At 40.6% G+C, this 21,099-nt stretch overlaps 1 protein-coding gene across 1 annotated transcript; it reads left to right on the forward strand.

Moving 5' to 3' along the window:
- Positions 1-476: 476 nt before the first annotated feature.
- On the forward strand, positions 477-12,569 carry LOC138887145 (uncharacterized). Its single transcript, XM_070168860.1, has 3 exons — positions 477-1,425; positions 2,089-2,362; positions 12,533-12,569. Exons 1-3 carry the CDS (start codon positions 477-479, stop codon positions 12,567-12,569), a joined length of 1,260 nt encoding a protein of 419 aa, XP_070024961.1.
- Positions 12,570-21,099: the final 8,530 nt, after the last annotated feature.

Here is a 21,099-nt window from a genome sequence, read left to right on the forward strand (position 1 = left end):
CAAGGTCTGATTCATGCGGGGACATGATACGGAGGCAATCTACATAAGGTTCGACCACCGCTAAAAAAGAAAAAAAAGAAAGTGAATAAAAGAAAAGAAAAAAAGAGAGGGAGAGAAAAAGAAAAAAAGAAAAAAGAGGGAATGGAGGGTTTCCGAAACACTTGGAAAAGGCACAAATAAAACAAGCCGGGAGGATGCATGCGGTTGGAACAAAAACATGTTAGAAATGGTTAACTGCCTAAGAACATTGCATCCTCCAACGTGCAATTGCAATATCTGTTAAAACTCTAACGCTAACAGGTTTGTTGTTTGTCCAATTCCAATCAGTTAGTTGTTAAAGCGTACTGGCACCATACCATTATCAAACAAGATCAAAAGGGCATATACCAGAAAGCATGACTGGCTCAGAAAATAGTGTTGAGTCGGAAAGGACGGCACATCAGATGCTGAAGGAGGCAATGGCCAATATAGAAAAAATGAGATTGGAAATGAATGAAATGCAGCTAGCCATGGCTAAGGTGCAAAAGGGGCCCGAACCACTCGTCACTCCTACTCCCTCACCAGGACACATGCCGGAATACCCTTCCCCTGGCCTTTCAACAAGCTTCCCAAGCTACCACTACTATCAGGGGAGAGATGCCTATGATCCCCAAGCTCCGCCACCCAATCAAAACCTTACACCACCAAATGGTCCTGTCTTTGTGGCACCTCCCCCAGCCACATTACAAGGATTGTCTAGTGAACCACTGTTCCAAGTTCACGACACCCAATATTTTCCTCCTGAACCCACTTTTAAAGCTCCTGAGCCATGCACATATACACCCCAATTTGGGATCCCAAAGGAAGCTGAGAAACCGGTTAAGAACACAGAACATGAGGAGGTGATTCGAAAGGTCAAAAGCTTGGAGCAATCCTTCAGGAACATGCACGGGTTAGGCCACCAGGTCATCGTGGCCTACAAGGATCTATGCCCTTTCCCTGACATCCAATTGCCGGCAGGGTTCAAGATGCCCAAGTTCGATTTATACGAAGGGCATGGCGATCCTGTGGCACACCTACGGGGTTTTTGTAGCAAGATGAGAGGAGTTGGTGGCAAAGACGAGCTGTTGATAACTTACTTTGGCCAAAGCCTAAGTGGGTCAACACTGGAATGGTATACAAGACAAGATCCAAGCAGGTGGTACACTTGGGACGATTTAGCACAGACTTTCGCAGGTCACTTCCAGTACAACCTTGAGATAGTCCCTGACCGTCTCACATTGCTAAAGTTTGAGAAGAAGCCCGAGGAGAGTTTCCGGGAATTTGGGTTCCGGTGGAGAGAACAGGCAGCCAGAGTTGATCCTCCAATGAGGGAAAACGAAATAGTGGACTATTTTCTGCAAACTCTAGAGCCAACGTACTTTGGTCACTTGGTGACGTCAGTTGGCAAATCCTTCAATGAAGTAGTGAAAATGGGAGTTATGATAGAAGAGGGACTTAAGTCCAATAAGATCCTGAGTTATTCGGCAATCAAGGAAACGACTCAGGCCATTCAGAGCGGCACGGGAGGTGCGCTTGGAAAGAAAAAGAGAGAAGAGGTCGCGACAATAGATGAAGGCAATTGGTCCAGATCGAGAGGTCTTTCCCCTCGCTACCAATCCAGATCCCATCACCCAAACTACCCTCACACTCCAAATTACCCTCCACAACCCTACTACCCGCCACAAGAACCACACTTCTCCGTACACCAATCCCAGACATACACTCAGCCTCCGGCTCGCCTGTAATGGTGCGCGCCGGCTTCACAAAATATATACCCACCTCCACAAAACACCTATCCGCCGCCAAGGACCTACAGGAACCCTCCAGGGGCAGGTTTCCGGGGAAATCAGGCTTTCAGAAATGAAAGAATACAGAGAACATTCACTGAGTTGGGAGAAACCTATACTGCCATGTTCCACAAATTAAGGTAGTTAGGCTTGTTGAGTCCTGTTGAGCCCAGATTGCCAAATCCCTTTCCCAAAAATATGGACCACTTGGTAAGCTGTGAGTATTGTTCGGGGGCTCCCGGACATGATACTGAGAAGTGTTGGAAGTTGAAACATGCAGTGCAAAATCTTATTGACACCAACAAGATTGAGGTTCAGATACCAGAGGCACCCAACATCAATCAGAACCCATTGCCGGCACACAATGAAACCCACATAATCAAGCTAGTGCACGAAGGAGGGGAGCTTAAGAAGCCCTCACAAATGGTAATGACGATCCGTGCCAGTGAAAATAGTTCGAAAGAAAAACCGACCAGTGGAAAAGCAGTGGTGCAGTGTGTAGATAACAAGCCAGTTATGGTGATGGGGGAAGGGTCCAGCAAGGCGGATGTACAGTTTGTGGGGTTGAAAGCAAAAATCAACAATTGAATGGCTACTCATCTTCCTATCCGAAGGGAGTCTTGGTAGTGGGCTCTGATTTTCTTTCTATTGTCTGGATTATTCCAGGGTTGTAATCCAGATTTCTTTTTGTGCTCGCCAAAGTGTCAAACCTTGCTATCCCGTATTTTAATAAAGTGAAAGTTTTTTTTCTTTCTCTTCATTCCTTATTTTGTTTTAATTTTTCTTCTTCTTTTTCTCTTCTGAACAGTTTTCTTTATACTGGTTCTAATGACATGGCATGCATGACGGATCTTCAACCTAGTCTAAAAAAATCAATCTGATTTCGAACTTATAGTACAAGATTGTGATAATGAGTCGGAATACGATGAGGATGAAACCTTCGAAGAAATTAACAGAGAGTTGAGCCAATTTGAAAAAAAAAGAAAAAAAAAAAAAGCCAACTCAAATGACACGGAAGTCGTCAATCTAGGGGATGCGGATGATATTAGGGAAGCTAAGATTAGCGTCCACATTGAACCAAACATCAGGGAAGAACTAATCAAAGCACTTATTGAATTCAAAAACGTTTTGCATGGTCATACGACGACATGCCGGGTTTAAGCACCAATCTAGTAGTTCACAAATTGCCCACTGACCCGACATTTCCTCCCGTCAAGAAAAATTGAGGAAGTTCAAAACCGACATGAGTGTGAAGATTAAAGAAGAAGTAACCAAACAGCTGAATGCTATGGTTATTCGGGTCGCTCGATATCCTGATTGGTTGGCTAATGTGGTGCCAGTGCAAAAAAAAAAAGAAAAAAAAATGGAAAAATCCGGGTGTGTGTTGATTATCGCAATCTGAACAGAGCAAGCCCAATGACGCTTTATGTTTAATAGATATCGAAGGGAAATGCGTCGCCATGTTATCAATTCTGACGCAGTTAAGAGATATTATGTATGATTTCTTGTAATTGTAATTGTTGTTTGTTTGTACTTAGCATTTATCGGAGAATGAAATGACGGAGACAATTCTTTCTTCTATCCAAACACTTTAACCTTTGCTTCCCCTTTTGAGCCTTATTTATTCTTTCATACCCCTCTTTTTGGAATCAGTAATGAAAATGAAAGAAAAAGAAAAAAAATGATGATAATAAAGACAAAAGAAAAGTCACAAGAAAAAAACAAAGGAATTGGGAACTACGTTTGACCTGATTCCTCAAAGAAGGATACGTAGGCGCCTCACGGCTCAGTCATAGTGTAACAAAAAACAAAAATCCCCAAGCAATAAAAAACCGAGGCAGAAGTTTGTGTTTATAATTTTGGGAAAGAAAGTTGATTCCAAGAGTTGTAATGTTTTACCCATCAAAATTATTTTGAACCTCTTGTTACCCCTTTTCTTTTAGCCATACCCAAAAACCCATATTGATGTCCAAAAAAAACCTCCCGATCAGTATCCGAGAAGTGTCAAGTCATGCATAACACTCTGATCCCCAGCAGAGAAGAGGATCATAAACTGGAAATGAATTGATAACCAAAAAGAATCCCTAGAGCAGAGAGTCATATCAGCAGCACACCAATCCCCAGCTGAAAAATAAAATAAAATGAAAGAGTCTTATCGGTGAAAACCTTCACAGGCACCATAAGGCGACGAAAGATGAGAGAAATAAAACGAGAGAGTCTTATCGGTGAAAACCTTCACAGGCACCATAAGGCGAAGAAAGATGAGAGAAATAAAATGAGAGTCTTATCGGTGAAAACCTTCACAGGCACCATAAGACGACGGGAGTGGAGAGAAACGAGAGAGTCTTATTAGTGAAAACCCCTCGAAGGGCACTATGAGGCGACAAGACAAGATTGGCGGAAAGGATCCGCATTTGGCAAAGAGTTGAGTGCCTGTTTATCCCCAGCAATATAAGGCCGTCCGAAGGGTTGATTGATACAAATAGACTGGGTTGATTAATCCAGAATGCGCGACATGATCGTTGGGATCGGTTATATCATTCAGATAAGTCCTTTTCTTTCCTTTTCCCCAGCATTTGTTCAGAAAGACTTCTTCTTTTTCTATTTTTTGAGATCATCACTTTTTCATTTCTTGGTTTAAAGACTTTACCTCCCCAGCAGTTTGTTTTTGAAAAGGATTTTCAGAGCTTACTACCAGTTGCCAAAACGATGCAAAGCAAAATGCGAATAGGATAGGCCAAAGATAAGGCGATAAAGCAAAAAGAAGTTGGTCGCAAGACCAAATGATGAATGGGTCTAGATCCCAAGAGGACCCCCAGCAGATCATCGAGATGTAGGAGCATCCTCGATAGATTTTCGACCAAGTTCCAAGAGGGTCGGACAACACAGAGTGGGGAAAGAAGAAAAGGAAAATTCATCTCCAGCAAAATAATCCCCAGCAAGTTTTGATAGCGTAATGAAACACAGAGCGGGGAAGGGAGAAAGGGAAAAACCATCCCCAGCAGGAGTGACACGACAAGTCACCATGTTTTAAAACTAACAAATTTTCTTTGATTTGAAGCAGGAAAAGGAAATCTTATTAATGGAGAAAAACATGCCACAAGGAAAAGCACCAAAACTGGGGCAGAAAATTTTCTTCCATTGTCGAAAATTTTCTCGGAGGAACGAGGAAATCAATTCAAGTTTTAAGGGATAGCAAGACAACACGATTTTAAGAAAAACAGTCGGAGGTAAGACAATTTCAAGTTTTGAAGATGAGTCTATCCGCCCTCGAAAAGGATATTTTGGGTTCATCCGCCCTCGAATAGGATGTTTTGGGTCCATCCGCCCTCGAATAGGATGTTTTGGGTCCATCCGCCCTCGAATTGGATGTTTTGGGTCCATCCGCCCTTGAATAGGATATTTTGGGTCCATCCGCCCTCGAATAGGATATTTTGGGTCCATCTGCCCTCGAATAGGATATGATGGGTCCATCTACCCTCGAAATGGATATTGAATTTAATCCTTCCTCAAAAGGACATTTAATTGGTCTCGACCCGAGTGGTCCTGCTTGTATAAATATTGCCAAAATATATATTTCCATAAATCATTGTCAAATGATTTATTTTTCAAAGTTGCTGAAGAAGTTAGGAGCTCGCTTGGAGAATGGAGGCTGAATTATTGTTAAGTTGTTGTTGAAGTCAGGAGCCCGCCTGTAGAACGGAGGTTGTTATATTTTTAAGTTGAAGAAGTCAGGATCCCTCCTGAAGAATGGAGGTTGTGTCATATTTCAGAAGTCAGTAATGAGGAGGGTTACAACAAAAAATCCCCAGCATAACAAGCTTTAATGAAGGGAGCAGTATCCCCAGCAGACCGAACAAAATGATGACACTTGTAAAAGCAAAAGGCCAGTGTCATCCCCAGCAGTTTTCGAAAGAAAGGCACCATAGGAAAAGAAGCCGACAAGAAAGCAAAGCAACCAGAGCGTGTGGAAGATAGATAAGATTTTGTAATTCATAGACTATAGTTTAGTCTAGCTTCTTGTTTTCTTTTGGCACGGTGTATTAAGGAGATCGAAAAGCAGTAGCAACAGCATGCAGCAACAGTAACAACAAAATTGCAGTTCCATGGTAGTCCCAGCTACCAAAACTTTCCGAACTACATTAACCTGATTCCCTTCTAGCTAGGGATATGTAGGAAACCTTTGAAGCAAAGGTTCGGTTAAATCTTTTTCAAAAAAATGCTTCACACGGAGTACTCGGATGGGCAAAAAATCGCTCACTTTATCTTTGCACGAAAACCCTTCGTGTTTTCGGACAAAGAGGGGCAGCTGTGAGCACGTGATTTTTGCCCTATATGAGAATTACTCCCAAAAAATTCCAAAAATAAAACAATTTTTTGTTTGTTTGCATTTTTGTGTTATTTTTCTTGTATTGTTTACATTTTGTCTGTGCATGTTTATTTGCTAAAATTAATAAAAAATACAAAAATACGTCGCATTTGCGTTTAGGATTTAAGTTTACAATTATGAGTAATTAAGTTTGTTTTACAAGAATGAAAATTACAAAAATAGGCATCTTTTGCATTTTTAGCCTTTAATGTCCAAATTGCGTGATTGTATTTTTAATTGTCATTTAATTTTATATGATAATTGTTGCTAGGAATTAATTAGTATTTTTAATAAGTTAATTTAGTTTATAACTTAATTTATAATTTTAGTTTTATTAATTAGAAAATAAAAAAGAGAGCAAAAAATATAAGAAAAATCGGATTGGGCCACCTTCTAATTTAAATCAACCCTGGCCCAAATCAAATAACCCCACCGGGTCGACCCGACCCAGTCCGCCCCATAACCCAAACAAGTTACCCCCCCTTCCCATTTTTTTTCATTCTTCATTTTACCCTAAAAACCCTAAAAAGCCATCCGCCCCCCTCTTCTCTCCATCTTCTCCAAACAACCCCAAGCCCCCTCCCATGGCTTCCCCCGCTGCTTCTGCTCACCTCACGTCCAGCTGACCACCAAAACCTGCCTCATCATCGTCGTTCTCCGACGTCAACCTCCATGTCCAAAACAAGCTCCATCTCCGGCAACCATGGCTGCCCCGTCTTCATCTGCTTCTACTTCACTTCTGCTCCATCTACTCACGTCAAACGACCACCCAACTCCATTATCTCCAGCCCCAGCTCGTCATAAAACAAGCTGCAATAGCCACCACCCAAAAAATCAACCAACACACCCCCCTCGTCGCCGCTGGACAGAAACCGACGAGCAGCATAGCCATTGCTGCTTCTGCTTCTTCCCCATAAAAGACCACCCACTCGATTTTCACCTTACCTCACGTCGCCATTGACGCAGCAGCTTCTCCGGTCATCTTCTTCTTCGTTCCACCTGAAACCCCAGCGAGCTCCATCTCCGCACAACCCCTACGGACTGCCCAGCGCCCCACTGCTGCGTTCTTGCTCGTCGAGCAACCTAGCTCACTCGTGCGTCGACCAGTCACGACCCTCGTCGCCCACCAGCAGCTGAGCAGCTCACGTTAACCATCGTCGAGGTCGTCCACCAGCAGCAGCTTCATCTCACGTCGAGGTCGTTGGCAGTCTTGGTTCGAGTTTTCCGTTTCCGTTCAAGTTCGTTGTTGTTCATTTCCGGTTAGTTAGTTTAAGTTTCATTTCTGTCCGTATTTTGTTTAATATTCTTGGATTTGAAATCAGTATCTGTTTAATTCTTTTCTTGTTCGTCGTTTATCGTTTTTTGATTATTTCTTCAGATTGTTTTATGTTCTTGTTTAGTTTAATATAGAAGTTGTTGGTTGTAATGTTGTTAGATTTAATTTGAAGTTCAATTGATTATTGAGTTTAGTGATTTGAATCTACTTGTTTGTTATTGTTGTTGAATCTGAAAGTAGGTTTGTTGTTAAAAAAAAATAAAAAAAAATATATTGTTCAGTCAAAATAATATAGTTGTTTCTTTGTTGTTCATCATTTAGTTTGAATTTGTTGATTGAATTTGATTAGGAATTGGTTATAGCTGCTGTATTTTGGTTAGAATTGATTAGGTGAATTGGTTATAGCTGATGGGGGTAGAATGGTAATTGGCAGTATTTCCAGGGGTAAAATGTTAATTTCAGTAATTTCAGAGGGGTATTTTTGGAATTGAAAATTTGAACAATTATTTAATTTGAGTGTTCCATCCACTAGGTACTAATAATATTAAATTAATACATTTTTTAATACGTAGTGGGGGACAAGACATAATGGTGGGGAATTAATACATTGTTTAATATAGTGGGGGACAAAGCATGCGGTAGTAGGAAATAATGGAATTAAATAAAGAAAAGATATGTGTTAGTGGGAACTAATATATTTGTTTAATATAGTGGGGGACAAAACATTAAGTAGTGGAAGTTAAAGGGGGATGGGTGGAAGATGGTGAGATTTTAATTTTAAATGCTTGAAGTTTGGCTATAAATAAGGGATCTGGATATTAGAAGTAGGGAGAGAATTCCAAAAATATTGAGAGAGAATAGGAGATTTTCTGAACATTAAGAGAGATTTGAGGATTTTTCGGAACAGAAAAAACATTCTGGAAATTTAAAGAGAGAGTAGTATACACCCGATATACAATCTGAATACATTAGATATACGGATTCAGAAACTAAGGGTTAAACATTATTTGGTCTTTCAATCTGAAAAAGATTCACTTTGTTTCTGCCCGTTGATTGTTGTTGGTGTTTCTGGATTTTCATTTGGTTTGTTCCTTGAGTTTGGTTGGTTATTTGCTACTAATTCACTGGTTGTTGCTGGATTTCTGCTCGGTTTTTAAATCTGTTGATGGGTGTTGCTGTTGTTGTATGCTACTGCATTCCTGCTGATCTTCCTTTTCTTTTGCTTCCAATATCAGGTACACAACTGACACGCTGGTTACTGTAAACTGAAACATGAAGCATGAATATGAAATGAAGAGTTGAAGTTCTGAATTTATCTTAGTTATATTCTGAATTTTATTTGTATATATACATTATTTAGCTTCCTCTAATCAGAATCATGTAGTTGTTTAATATATATAATGGAACATCTGACAGTAGCTTAGTGGACGAACTGTCTATGTATTGCCTAAAAAATAAATAAATGGTGTAGTAACTCTGTCCAGTTAGTTCGTTATTGTTGGATGATTATCATGTCTCAAAAAGCATGTTAGCTGATTTAGACTATTCTTAAACATTCAACAGTTAGCTCATTAAACGAATACACCATTTCGGAACTTGTAGGAATATTGTTTAGCTAGATACTATTGGTTAATTTCAGCATGTAAATGGTCTATGATTAAAATTAGATTGCCAAGTTTTTTTTTAATTTAACAACTCGTAAGCATGTAAATAAATTAGGACCTTTTCTCTTTCATTTTTTAGAGACAAATTTAATAGAAAAAATGTAGGCACTTTAGGATTATCCTTTTAAAATAAATGAGATGAGCCTCACCCAATAAAACGTACAAGTTGCGGGGCTCTCAATAAATGGTTAATAATTGTATAGACTTCGGGATCGGTCGTTTAGCAAATTTCACGGCCTTACCCAAAATAATGATACGCTAGTCGCTTTAGGCGCGTCTTTAACAATTTATTTTCTTAAACTCGGGTGCACATTTATGTGGCCCAAATCCAAATCTCAACAGAGTCGAAATATGTCGGTGACCACGGGTACATTGATGTGACGTGGTTCGAGATATATTTTCAAGATGTTGCAATTCTCGATAAAAATGGTCTATGATAAAAGCGGTTAAAAGTTAAAATTCGCACATATGTTCAGCATGTATTGTATCATATAATCAAGCCGAATATGACAGTTGAGCGACCGTGCTAGAACCACGGAACTCGGGAATGCCTAACACCTTCTCCCGGGCTAACAGAGTTCCTTATCCGGATTTCTGGTGCGCAGACTGTTAAACAGAGTCAATATTTTCCTCGATTCGGGATTCAACCGATGACTTGAGACACCATAAATCTCCCAAGTGGCGACTCTGAAATAAATAAATAAATTCCGTTTCGATTGTCCTTTAATTGAAAAAAACTCCCTACCACGCCCCTTTGCGGGCGGCGCGGGCGAAAAAGGAGGCGTGACAGAAGTAATAACCATATTTCATGGCACAAGTCAAACACCAAATTTCATAGTATATATATCGCACAACCCAATTCGATAAAAAACTGTTGCAACGGAAACCCGATTTCATGGCCATATTTTTGCGGTAAGCAATCTGGTCCTATTGCAGCGGAAACTCGATCCAACTTACCAATTTACATGGTAAAATCCAACAACCAACCAAACATGACAAACCTCAAAATATAATATCAAAGAGAATTGATAAGCATAATTTATTAAGGAAAATATGAACACGAACAAGGTGTAGGGGCAATCCAATATCCAAGAGTTAATCTCACTCATATATCTCAACAAGAACTCAAACAAGCTCATTAACACGTGAATAATCAAGCAGTCACACAATCTAACATATCACAGGAGAATAAGGCCTTGAACAAATAAATGCATGAAACAAGTAAAGGCATGAAATAAATAAAGGCATGAAACAAGTAAATATATGAAACAAGTAAAGAATGAAATAAACTAGTTAGACCTGCATGCTTTAACACATGAAACACACACTCGTCACCTTGAATATATGCTCCAATACATTTAGCATAAAGCAAGCAAGCATTTACAATATAATTCATTCAAGTAAAGCTTAACCACGATACTTACCTTTTTTCGGAAAAAATCAACAATCAAAAATTATTTTTCCTCTAGCAAAAGCCTCCAAAAACTCGAATCTAGTCCATTAATACTCCTACAAGTCAAAACAAGCATTAAAGACTATCATAGTAACAAAAATATTCAATCTTTATCATATTTGGAAAGGTCAACAAAAAGTTAATCCGAGCCTACTTGGTAGAAATCTGAAATCAAGACCAAATCTTAATTAATCATTCTTCAAGAGTCCAAATATGTGATTTATGTTAGAATTGAACATTAAATTCGAGGTTTAAATCTCCTAAATTAGCTCTCTTAAGTTTTACCTCAAAATCCCAATTTTGAAACTATAAAATCTTAGATTTAAGAGTGAAAATCTATGCAAAAATCATGGAATTAAATCAACACTAAGTTAAAATTACTTAGAAGTTAGGATGAAAATCTCTTCAAAAAAGTCTACATCTCAAAAAATGGAGTAAAATAAGCTAAGGATCGAAGCCCTACCCGTTTTCCCAACTGCAAGCAGGTGGGCCCAAATGGATCACATGTGCGAGCTACGTCGATGCAGATATTGCAGAAGCGACAAGCCTTGTGCAAGTGAGAACCCCTCATGCGCGGCAAAAGTCATGCAGATGCGATCGGCCCCCACCTAAGCCCTCTTCGTAGATGCGAGCCAGCCTTCCACAAGAGCGGACTCGCACTTGCACACCTCCTTATCGCTGGTGAAACCTCAGCTGTTCTCACCCTCCCCTAGATGAGATACAACCCACACAGTGGTGACATTGGACATGTGCACCTGATCATCATAGGTGCAATACCCGCAAGTTCAGCAATAGCAAACACTTCCAAAAAATGCTCGAAATCAATTTGAAACTCACTCGAGTCTCCCAGGCTCCAGTCCAAACATCCTAAAAAGTGTATAGACCTTACACGAATCCACTCATAAGCTCATGAAATCAAAATAATATCAAAAGTAAAAACTCGAGAACTTTCAAATATTGATAAGTTCAAATTTCCAACTCTCAACTAGTAGCAGTGAATTGGTCTTGGTCACTCGGGACCCCAACCAAATATACATACTAGTCCAAAATTATCACAAGAACCTACCGAAATCGTCAAAATACTAATCCTAGATCGTTTATCAAGAATGTTAAATGTGGTCAACTCAACAACATATATATTCTAGAATCAAGATTTCTTTTTCAAAACACATATAAACTTTGTGGAAATCGAAATGAAACATGCACACAAGTCATACATCATCAAATGCAGCTACTTAAGTTCTCAAATCACGAAATGGAAAGCTAGAACTCAAAATAAACTATCGGGTCGTTATATTCTCCCCCTCTAAAAGAAACATTCATCCTTGGACAGCCATATAAATGTACCTGAACTGATATCTACTCCTCATACCGGACTCAGACTCCCAAATAGATTCACTAGTCAGCTTCCCTTTCCAAAGAACTTATATGAAAGAAATTTCCTTAGATCTCAACTTTCGAGCTTGTCGATCTATAATAGCTACTGGTTCTTCCTCATAAGTAAAATTCTCATCAAGATGCACTGTGCTGAAGTCTAATATGTGCGACTTGCCTTTATAATACTTCCGAAGCATAGAAACATAAAATATCGGATGTATCCTCTCTAAGATGGGAGGCAATGCAAGCCTATAAGCAACCTCCCCAACTCTCTCTAACACCTCAAACATGCCAATAAACCTCATACTCAACTTGCCCTTCTTCTCAAATCTTATCTCATCCTTCATGGGTGAAACTTTTAAAAGTACCCTTTCGCCCTCCGTAAAAGCCATATCATGGACCTTCTTGTCTGTATAAGTCTTTTGCCTACTCTGTGTTGTCCAAAGACGATCCTGAATTAACTCCACTTTATCTAAGGCATTGATAAGTGTGGAATTTAACCACTTATTAATACCTTCTTTCTATAGTTTTTTGTCTGAAAGAACTAATTTTGTCCCCTAATCTAATTAAAATGGTTAAGTGCAGGTGTGCTGGAAGATATAAGGTCAATGAAGAAGAATGACTTAAAAAGGAGATGATTCAAGCCATTTCAGTGAAGAGGAGAAGTGCTGAGAAAAGTGCGATCTGCAGAATTACAACTTCGGCTGCAAAAGCAATTGCGGTCTGCAAAAGAAGTAATGTGGACAAAAAAGGAGAACTGAAGCTTTAGGAACTCTAGGCAAAAGTGTGGTCCGCAGAATAAAATGTACGGTTGCACTTTGATCCGCAAAATGGTTCGTACTGAAAAACTTGAAATATTAGAGAATGAGCAGTTGGTCTATTATGAAGCCTCCTCAAACGCGATCCATAGAATTAAAAGTGCGGCTACAAAAGCTGATGTATGGCCATAATGCTTGAAGTGTGACCGCAAAACTTCACCCACTAAAAGTACATACAATTTCAATCCAACAAAGTGCAGACTGCAAAAACCCATTTAGTGGCTGCTTCTGAAGGGCATTTTTGTTAGAGATTTTGTGAGTCCTATAAATAGAACTTATAACTTTTTTAGAGTTAGTTACTTTTAGCTATTTTGAGAAAGTATGAGCTACAATTGGAGAAGATCTTCTACTCTTTCTATATTTTTGATTTTATGTTTTTGATTTCATCATATTCTCTCCTTCCATGTTTTGTAGTATGAGTAGCTAGACTTTTATATAGGGTTATAATTTAACTGCAGTGTGTAAATCTTATGGGTCATTAATATTATGCTCGTTATCGATTGAGTTATATGTAATTTAGCCTTGCTTATGATTTAAATTTTAGAATTGATGGCTGCAAATATTGATTCATGCCTTTTTGACCTTGTTCTTGCTTGACAAAGAGGAAATAAGTTTAGAAAAACTTAGCTAACAAGGAATTAAACTAGTTGAGGGATTGATTAGTTTAATTCACGGATTGAACTAGAGATTGCGATAATCCAACTTGGTCTCATAATTAATTGCATTTGAGCTGTAATAACTTGATGATACTATTTGATAGTTTGTAGTTGTTTGACACATTTAGTAATAATCAATAGTTTTGTTTTAGTAGTTTAAATAATTATATTTTTATTTCTTGTTAATTTTAATAAGACTTTGGATTTCTTAATGTCACAGTTCTTTTCAAAGCTTGTCTCTTGTGTGAATCAGGTGACTTTTTCCTAGAATGGATAGTGTATTTCTTAAGAAAATTAGTCTGTTACATGTTTAGGTAATGATAGTTGTAAATAGTAATGAATAAAAGCCCTAATTAAGCTCTTCCATGAAAATATGTTATTTATGCTTTATGTGGCGCCAACATACGTAATTGTATGTTTATGGTTTAAGATAAGATTGTTGTGAATCAATTTTGAGGAACTAACTCTAGTAAAGTGACTTTGAGGCTCTTGTGTTTTCTTTAAAAATCATTAAGTGGTTGAGTAGACCATAGAGATATTATAACTCGATTGTGATCATTGTAGATTTTAGACTCTATTTTCTTTTACGGTCTATTTGCATGAGAGGTGAGGTAAAATTTTGTTGCTAGTCCAAGTGTTTGAGTGGATATTCTAGAACTTGCCATGAATAATCTTCAAGACAATGAGTTTGTTTGGTTTGAAAGATGATTGTAGGCTTTCCTTGGACCGTTTGAGCTTTCAATTACCACCCTATAATCATTATCCCGAGTCAACCCCCTTTGAACCGTTAGCCTTGTTCTTTTGGCAACATTGCTACAAGTTTTTCACTATTTATGATCATAATCTACTTTTGGCACCCAAACCTTTCTAGCACTCATAATTATCTCGTGGCTTAAAGCCTAAGTTTAGGGGAAGAGTTGATAAACCTAAAGAGATGCCAAGGTGTCAAAAATAAAGAAAAGAGATGATCTTCATGAAAGAAAAAGAAAGAAATGCAAGTATCGTGAACAACGAAGACAAAAAATGAAATTGACAACAAAGAGTGATGGCAAGTCTATAACGACACGGCTAGTCATTTCATGAGTTACCGCTCTGTTTCCCCTCATTTCCGCTTCTTTATGTCTTGTTCAGCTGTATTATGTGGTATCGGGTTGGTTGGTTCGGGTTCGGAGTGATTCTGTAGAGGAATAAGACACTTAGTCTCTTAAGTTAGCCATTTAGTTGGAAAAGTCAACCGGAAGTTGACTTGTGAGTAAACGATCTCGAAATTTAGTATTTATGATTCGAATAGCTTCATGAGGTGATTTGGAACATAGGAGCGTGTTCGGAATATAATTTGGAGGTCCGTGGTAGATTTAGGCTTGAACTTGTGAAAATGGAATTTTGGCGCTTTCTGGTTGGTAGTAAAAATTTTGATATCAGGGTCGGAATGGAATTCCAGAAATTGAAGTAGGTCCATTGTGTCATTTGTGACGTGTGTACAAAATTTTAGGTCATTCGGAGGAGGTTTGATAGACGTTTTGATCATTTGCGGAATTCGGAAGTTTTGGAATCCTTAGGTTTGAATCCGAGGGTGATTTGGTGTTTCGTCGTTGTTTTGAGCGTTCCGAGGATTGGTACAAGTTTGGATTGTGTTATAGGACTTGTTCGTATTTTTGGTTGAGGTCCCGAGGGCCTCGGGATAATTTTAGATGATTATCGGGAAGTTGGAAGTTAGAGTTTGCAGCTAGAGCTGCTGAGTTCCTGTCATAACTGCACCTGCGGTTAGGAGACCGCAGATGCGATGACCATAAAAGCGAGAATTAGTCGCAGATGCGGCCATAAGTGAATAGTGCATAAGTCGCAGGTGCGGAGAAAGGAACGCACCTGCATGACCGCAGGTGCAGATATTGCATCGCAGGTGCAGTTAGGGAATTTAAATGAAAAACCGCAGAAGCGGTTGGATGGAGCACATAACAGGTCCCATAAGTACGTGAAATGGACCGCAGGTGCGATATCGCTGGGCAAATCATATAAATATGTGACGACCCGGCCGGTCATCTTAAGAATTAATGCCCCGATCCCCTATTAACTATTTTCCCCAAGTTTATTCAGCTATTTTGAATTGCCGGGATGTTCAGTTCTGAGTTTCGGAGAGTTTTGGGACACTTAGTCCCTATATGAGAGCTTAAGTGTTGGAAAAGTGACCTTAGTTGGAACAGTGTGGATACGGCCTCGGAACGGAAATCCGATGGTTCCGTTAGCTCTGTTGGATGATTTCGGGGTTAGGAGCGTATTCGGATTGTATTTTGGAGGTCTGTAGCTAATTTAGGCTTGAAATGTCGAAAGTTGAATTTTGGAAATTTTTGGTTCGACAGTGAGATTTTGATCCGAGGGCCGGAATGGAATTCCGAGAGTTGTAGTAGTTCCGTTGTATCATTTGGGATGTGTGTGCAAAATTTCAGGTCATTCGGACGTGTTTTGGTTGGGTTTTTGATCGAAAGCGGAATTCAGAAGATTTTAGAAACTTAGGCTTGAATCCGATGTATTTTGGTTGTTTTGATGTTGTTTGAGGTGTTTTGAAGATTTGTACAAGTTTGAATAAGGTTATAGGATATGTTGATGCCTTTGGTTGAGGTCCTGGGGACCTCGAGATGAAATCGGATGGTTAATGGAGGAAATTTTGCAGTTGAAGTTGCTGCAGCAGCTGGTCTTCTGGTATTTTCGCATCTGCGGTTTGGGGACCGCAAATGCGGCACCGCAGAAGCGGCTAAAGGGCCGCAAAAGCGGGTTTGTGTCAATTCCTTAGGAACCGCAGATGCGGTGAAGGGCTCGCAGAAGCGGAACAACTCCTGCGGTTAGAGGTCTGCAGATGCGGAAGCTGACATTTTAATGAAAGTCGCAGATGTGAAGTTGTGTCCGCAGAAGCGGAACTGCAGATGCGGTCTCAGGGCCGCAAATACGGAAATCATTCCCCTGAACATATAAATATTTGCCTTCGCGAATTTGAGGGATTCTTTCACCATTTTCATTCGGGGTTAAAGCTTTAGAAAGAGATTTTTGAGGAAAACAAAGGGGAATCGCTTGGAGGTAACATCCTTGACTTCATAACTCCTTTTTATGTGATTAAATACCTAATTAGTAGTGAGAAATCTGAGAAAAATGGGTAATTAGAGTTTGAGTTTAAGAGGCCTTTAATTAAGGATTTGAGGGGCCATTTGGACTCCGATTTTAGTGTTCTTGTTATGTATAGACTCGTGAGAGTACGAGGTTTCTGAAAAGGTAAATTTCACCCGATTCTAAGACATGGGCCCGCGGGGCATTTTGGTCATTTTGCATAATTTCACGTATTAGCTTAGAATTTAATTGTAGAATCAGTTACTTGAAGTGTTATTTACATTATGCAATTGAATTGAATAGATTTGGGCCATTTGGAGTCTAGTACTCGTGGCAAAGACGTGGTGTTGGGATGATTTTGAGCCGGTTCGAGGTAAGTGGCTTATCTAACCTTGTGCGGGAGACCTTCCCCTTAGGATTGGTATATTTGGTAATTGAAATGCCTTGTACGTGAGGAGTGCGTACTGGTGCTAATTATTGGAAATCCGGTTTTCTTTAAGTACTTACTAGTATGTTTCCTTGCCTGTTTCTATTACTTGCACTATTAAGCCCGTTGTTAGCTTAGGAAAGCATGTCTAAGTGACTTAATTGCTTTATTTGATTTAACCGCCTTACATGAATTTTGTGCAGCAAGATAGGCTAGAATCATTTATTGCCTTAATATGAATTTTATTATTTCTGTATATCTTCCTGCTGCTGCTGTGTATTTATTTGGGACTACGGATGTAGGATTCCGGTAGCTCCCCCTTGTCTGTTTACTTTGGGACTACGAGTTAGATTTGCGGTAGATTCCCCTGCATATTTACTTTGGGACTACGGGTTAGATTCCTGGTAGATCCTCCTACACAGTTATATGAAACTACGGGAATGCACTCGGTAGATTCCCGCAGTACTGGGTATTTAAATTTGGGACTACGGAATGGGATTCCGGTAGATCCCCATGCACTATGAGTTGGACTACGGGACGGGATTCCGAGAGATCCTTCGGACATATATATGATGGACTACGGGACGGTATCCCGGGAGATTCACTAGATATGTAAAGATGGGACTATAGGACGGTATCCTAGGAGATCCCCGATTGTTACTATTGGTGCTGAGTTGTATTTCCTTTCCATGTTTACTGTGTTCTGTATAATTGTTGTTGTTCTTTATATCCTGTGTTATTTTACTACCGTACTCATTTATACTGTTTTGTCCTATACTGTTTACCTTTATATTTGTTTAACCTTAGTAGGGCCCTAACCTTCCTCGTCACTACCCAACCGAGGTTAGGCTTGGCACTTACTGAATACCGCTGTGGTGTACTCATGCCCCTTCTGCGCATGTTTTTCATGTGCAAATCCAGGTATCGCTGATCAGGCCTACTATCCTTGAGGGAGGCAACTGCTCTAGAGACTTCGAGGCATATCTTCCACGTCCGCATATCGAGAAGTCCCTTTCTATTCCTGCTTTTAGTATTTAGCCTTTCTGTACTTTTTGTTCTCATTAGAAAAATTCCGGAGTTAGAGCTATGTAGTATTTCCTTTTCTTAGCTTGTGATTCGTGGGTTTCCGGGTCTTGGATTTAGATATTGGTTTTGAGATCTATATAGTTATGGTGTATGCCGAGCGGCACATTTAACATTGTTATTGTCTTATTTCTGTTTTTAAATTATTTTACTTCCGCAAGTTTTGGTTATCTTCCACAAGTTTTGGTTATCTTTCGCAAGTTTAGGCTTACCTAGTCGTAGAGACTAGATGCCATCACGGTGGTTCACAGAGGGAGAACCGAGGTCGTGACAAGTTGGTATCAAAGCTCTAGGTTCATAGGAGTCACGGATCACAAGCCGGTTTATTAGAGTCTCGCTGATCGGTACGGAGACGTCTTATCTACGAGAGGCTATGTAACTAATAGGAAAATTTCCACTTCATTTGATTTCCTTGTCATGTGGTATTTTGACATCACAATTCTAAACTTCTGTCTTCTATTCTCTCACAGATGGTGAGGACACATGCTACCCGAGACGATCAGGCACTTACGCCCCCTACTGCAACCGTCAGAGGCCGAGGTCGGGGTAGAGGCCAAGGACGCACACGTGGTGCAGCCAGAGCACTTGCCGAGCTGCTGCCGAGGTACCACCAGTATATCCAACCAGAGTCCAGGTACCTGACACGCCTACTGCTACTACCACTCCAGCTCTTCAGGAGACTTTGGCACAATTTATGAGCATGTACACCACCTTGGCTCAGGTAGGGTTGCTTCCCCTTGCTGCAGCTACGTCTCAGGCCGGGGGAGGAGCACAGACTCCTGCCACCCGCACTCCTGAGCAGTGAGTGCATGTTGAGCAGGTCCCTGAGATTATTCTTGTGTCGCCTGTAGTGCTAGTTCAGCCCTAGGACAGGGCAGCAACTTCCGAGGATGAGCAGTTGAGGCTTGAGAGGTTCAAGAAGTACAAACCCCCTGTATTTAGTGGTCTAGCATCAGAGGATGCTCTGGGATTTCTTGATGAGTGTTACCGCATTCTCCGTACCATAGGTATCTCAGGATCGAGCGGGGTTTCATTCACTACCTTCCAGCTTCGAGGAGCCACCTATGAGTGGTGGCGCATCTATGAGTTAGACAGTCTAGATGAGGCTGCTTCACTGACTTGGACTCAGTTTTCAGACCTATTCGTGAGAGAGTATGTTCCTCAGAGCCTCATGGACGCATGATACGCAGAGTTTGAGCATTTGCGCCAGGGCGCTATGACTGTCTCAGAGTATGTTGTCCGTTACACCAGTTTGGCTAGGCATGCGCCAGCCTTGGTTTCTACTATCCGCGAGAGGGTTCGCCATTTTATTGAGGGCCTTATTCCCAGCATCAGATCTAGCATGGCTCGTGAGTTGGAGATGGATATTTCTTATCAGCAGGTGGTGAGCATTGCTAGGAGGATCGAGGGTATGCATGCTAGGGAGAGAGAGGAGAGGGATACCAAGAGGTCTCGAGAGTCGGGCCATTATTTTGGTGCCCGTACCCCAGCTGCAAGTCGTCATGGTAGGGGTTATATGAGTCGCCCTATTCATTCAGCTCTTCCAGTAGCCAGTAGTGCTCCAGCTCCTCCTAGACCTTAGGAGACTTATTATGCACCACCAGTTTCTAGCGCGCCTCCTACGCGGGGTTCTTTCAGAGGTCAGTCCAACAGACCTGACCCTAGCCAGTCACAGCCACCACTTCCTCCCAGAGCTTGTTTTGAGTGTGGTGACACATGCCATATGGTGAGGGATTTCCCCAGATTTGGGAGGGGTGCACCTCCACAGACTTCTCAACCACAACATGCCCCATAGAGTTCTCAGGCTATGGTTACAGCTCCAGTTGCTATCCCACCTGCTTAGCCAGCTAGAGGTGGAGGTCGGGGAGGTAAAGGTCGCCCTAGAGGGGGAGGCCAAACCAGATACTATGCCCTTCCTGCCCGTACTGAGGCTATTGCCTCCGATTCTGTCATCACAGGTATTATATTGGTTTACCACAGAGATGCATTAGTTCTATTCGATCCAGGCTCTACTTACTCTTACGTGTCTTCTTATTTTGCTCCGCATTTGGGTGTACCTCGGGATTCTTTGAGTTCCTCTATTTATTTTTCTACTCCTGTGGTAGATTCTCTTGTTATGGACTGCGTTTATCGGTCGTGTTTGGTTGCTCTTAGTGGTTTTGAGACCAGAGTCGATCTATTATTACTCAGCATGGTTGATTTTGATATTATCTTGGGCATGGACTAGTTGTCGCCCCATTATTCTATTCTTGATTGTCATGCCAAAACCATGACATTGGCTATGCCAGGTGTACCGCGTGTTGAGTGGAGGGGTACTTTAGATCACACTCCCAGTAGAGTTATTTATTTTCTTAAAGCTCAGCGTATGGTTGAGAAAGGGTGTGACGCATATTTAGCTTATGTGAGAGATGTCAGTATTGATACCCCTTCAGTTGATTCAGTTCCAATAGTACGGGATTTTCCCGATGTGTTTCCAGCTGACCTTCCAGGCATGCCGCCTAATAGAGATATTGATTTTGGCATTGATCTGTTGTCGAGCACTCAGCCCATTTCTATCCCTCCATATCGTATGGCTCTTCCTAAGTTGAAGGAGTTGAAGGATCAGTTACAGTAATTTCTTGATAAGGGTTTTATTCGGCCCAGTGTATCACCTTGGGCTGCTCCTGTCTTGTTTGTGAAGAAAAGGATGGGTCTACGTGTATGTGTATTGATTATCGCCAGTTGAACAAGGTTACAGTGAAGAACCGTTATCATTTGCCTCGTATTGATGGTATGTTTGACCATCTTTGTCACGACCCAAACCGATGGGCCGCGACGGGCACCCAGTACCTTACTTTACCGAGTACCAACGTAATGTACCTTTCTTATTACATTATTATATACATGTAACATATGGGCCTAATAGGCTAACATAATCATTTATAAACTCAAACATAGGCCGACAGGGCCGTACAATCTTTCACGTACACGACATTTGTCTACAAGCCTTTAAGAGTACATAAGTGTCACAAAGGTCGGGACAGAGTCCCGCCATACCAAACAATAGACGTCTAAATCATACTAACCAAATAC

The sequence above is a fragment of the Nicotiana sylvestris genome, chromosome 3 (genome assembly GCF_000393655.2).
Source record: "Nicotiana sylvestris chromosome 3, ASM39365v2, whole genome shotgun sequence".
Lineage (NCBI taxonomy): Eukaryota > Viridiplantae > Streptophyta > Magnoliopsida > Solanales > Solanaceae > Nicotiana > Nicotiana sylvestris.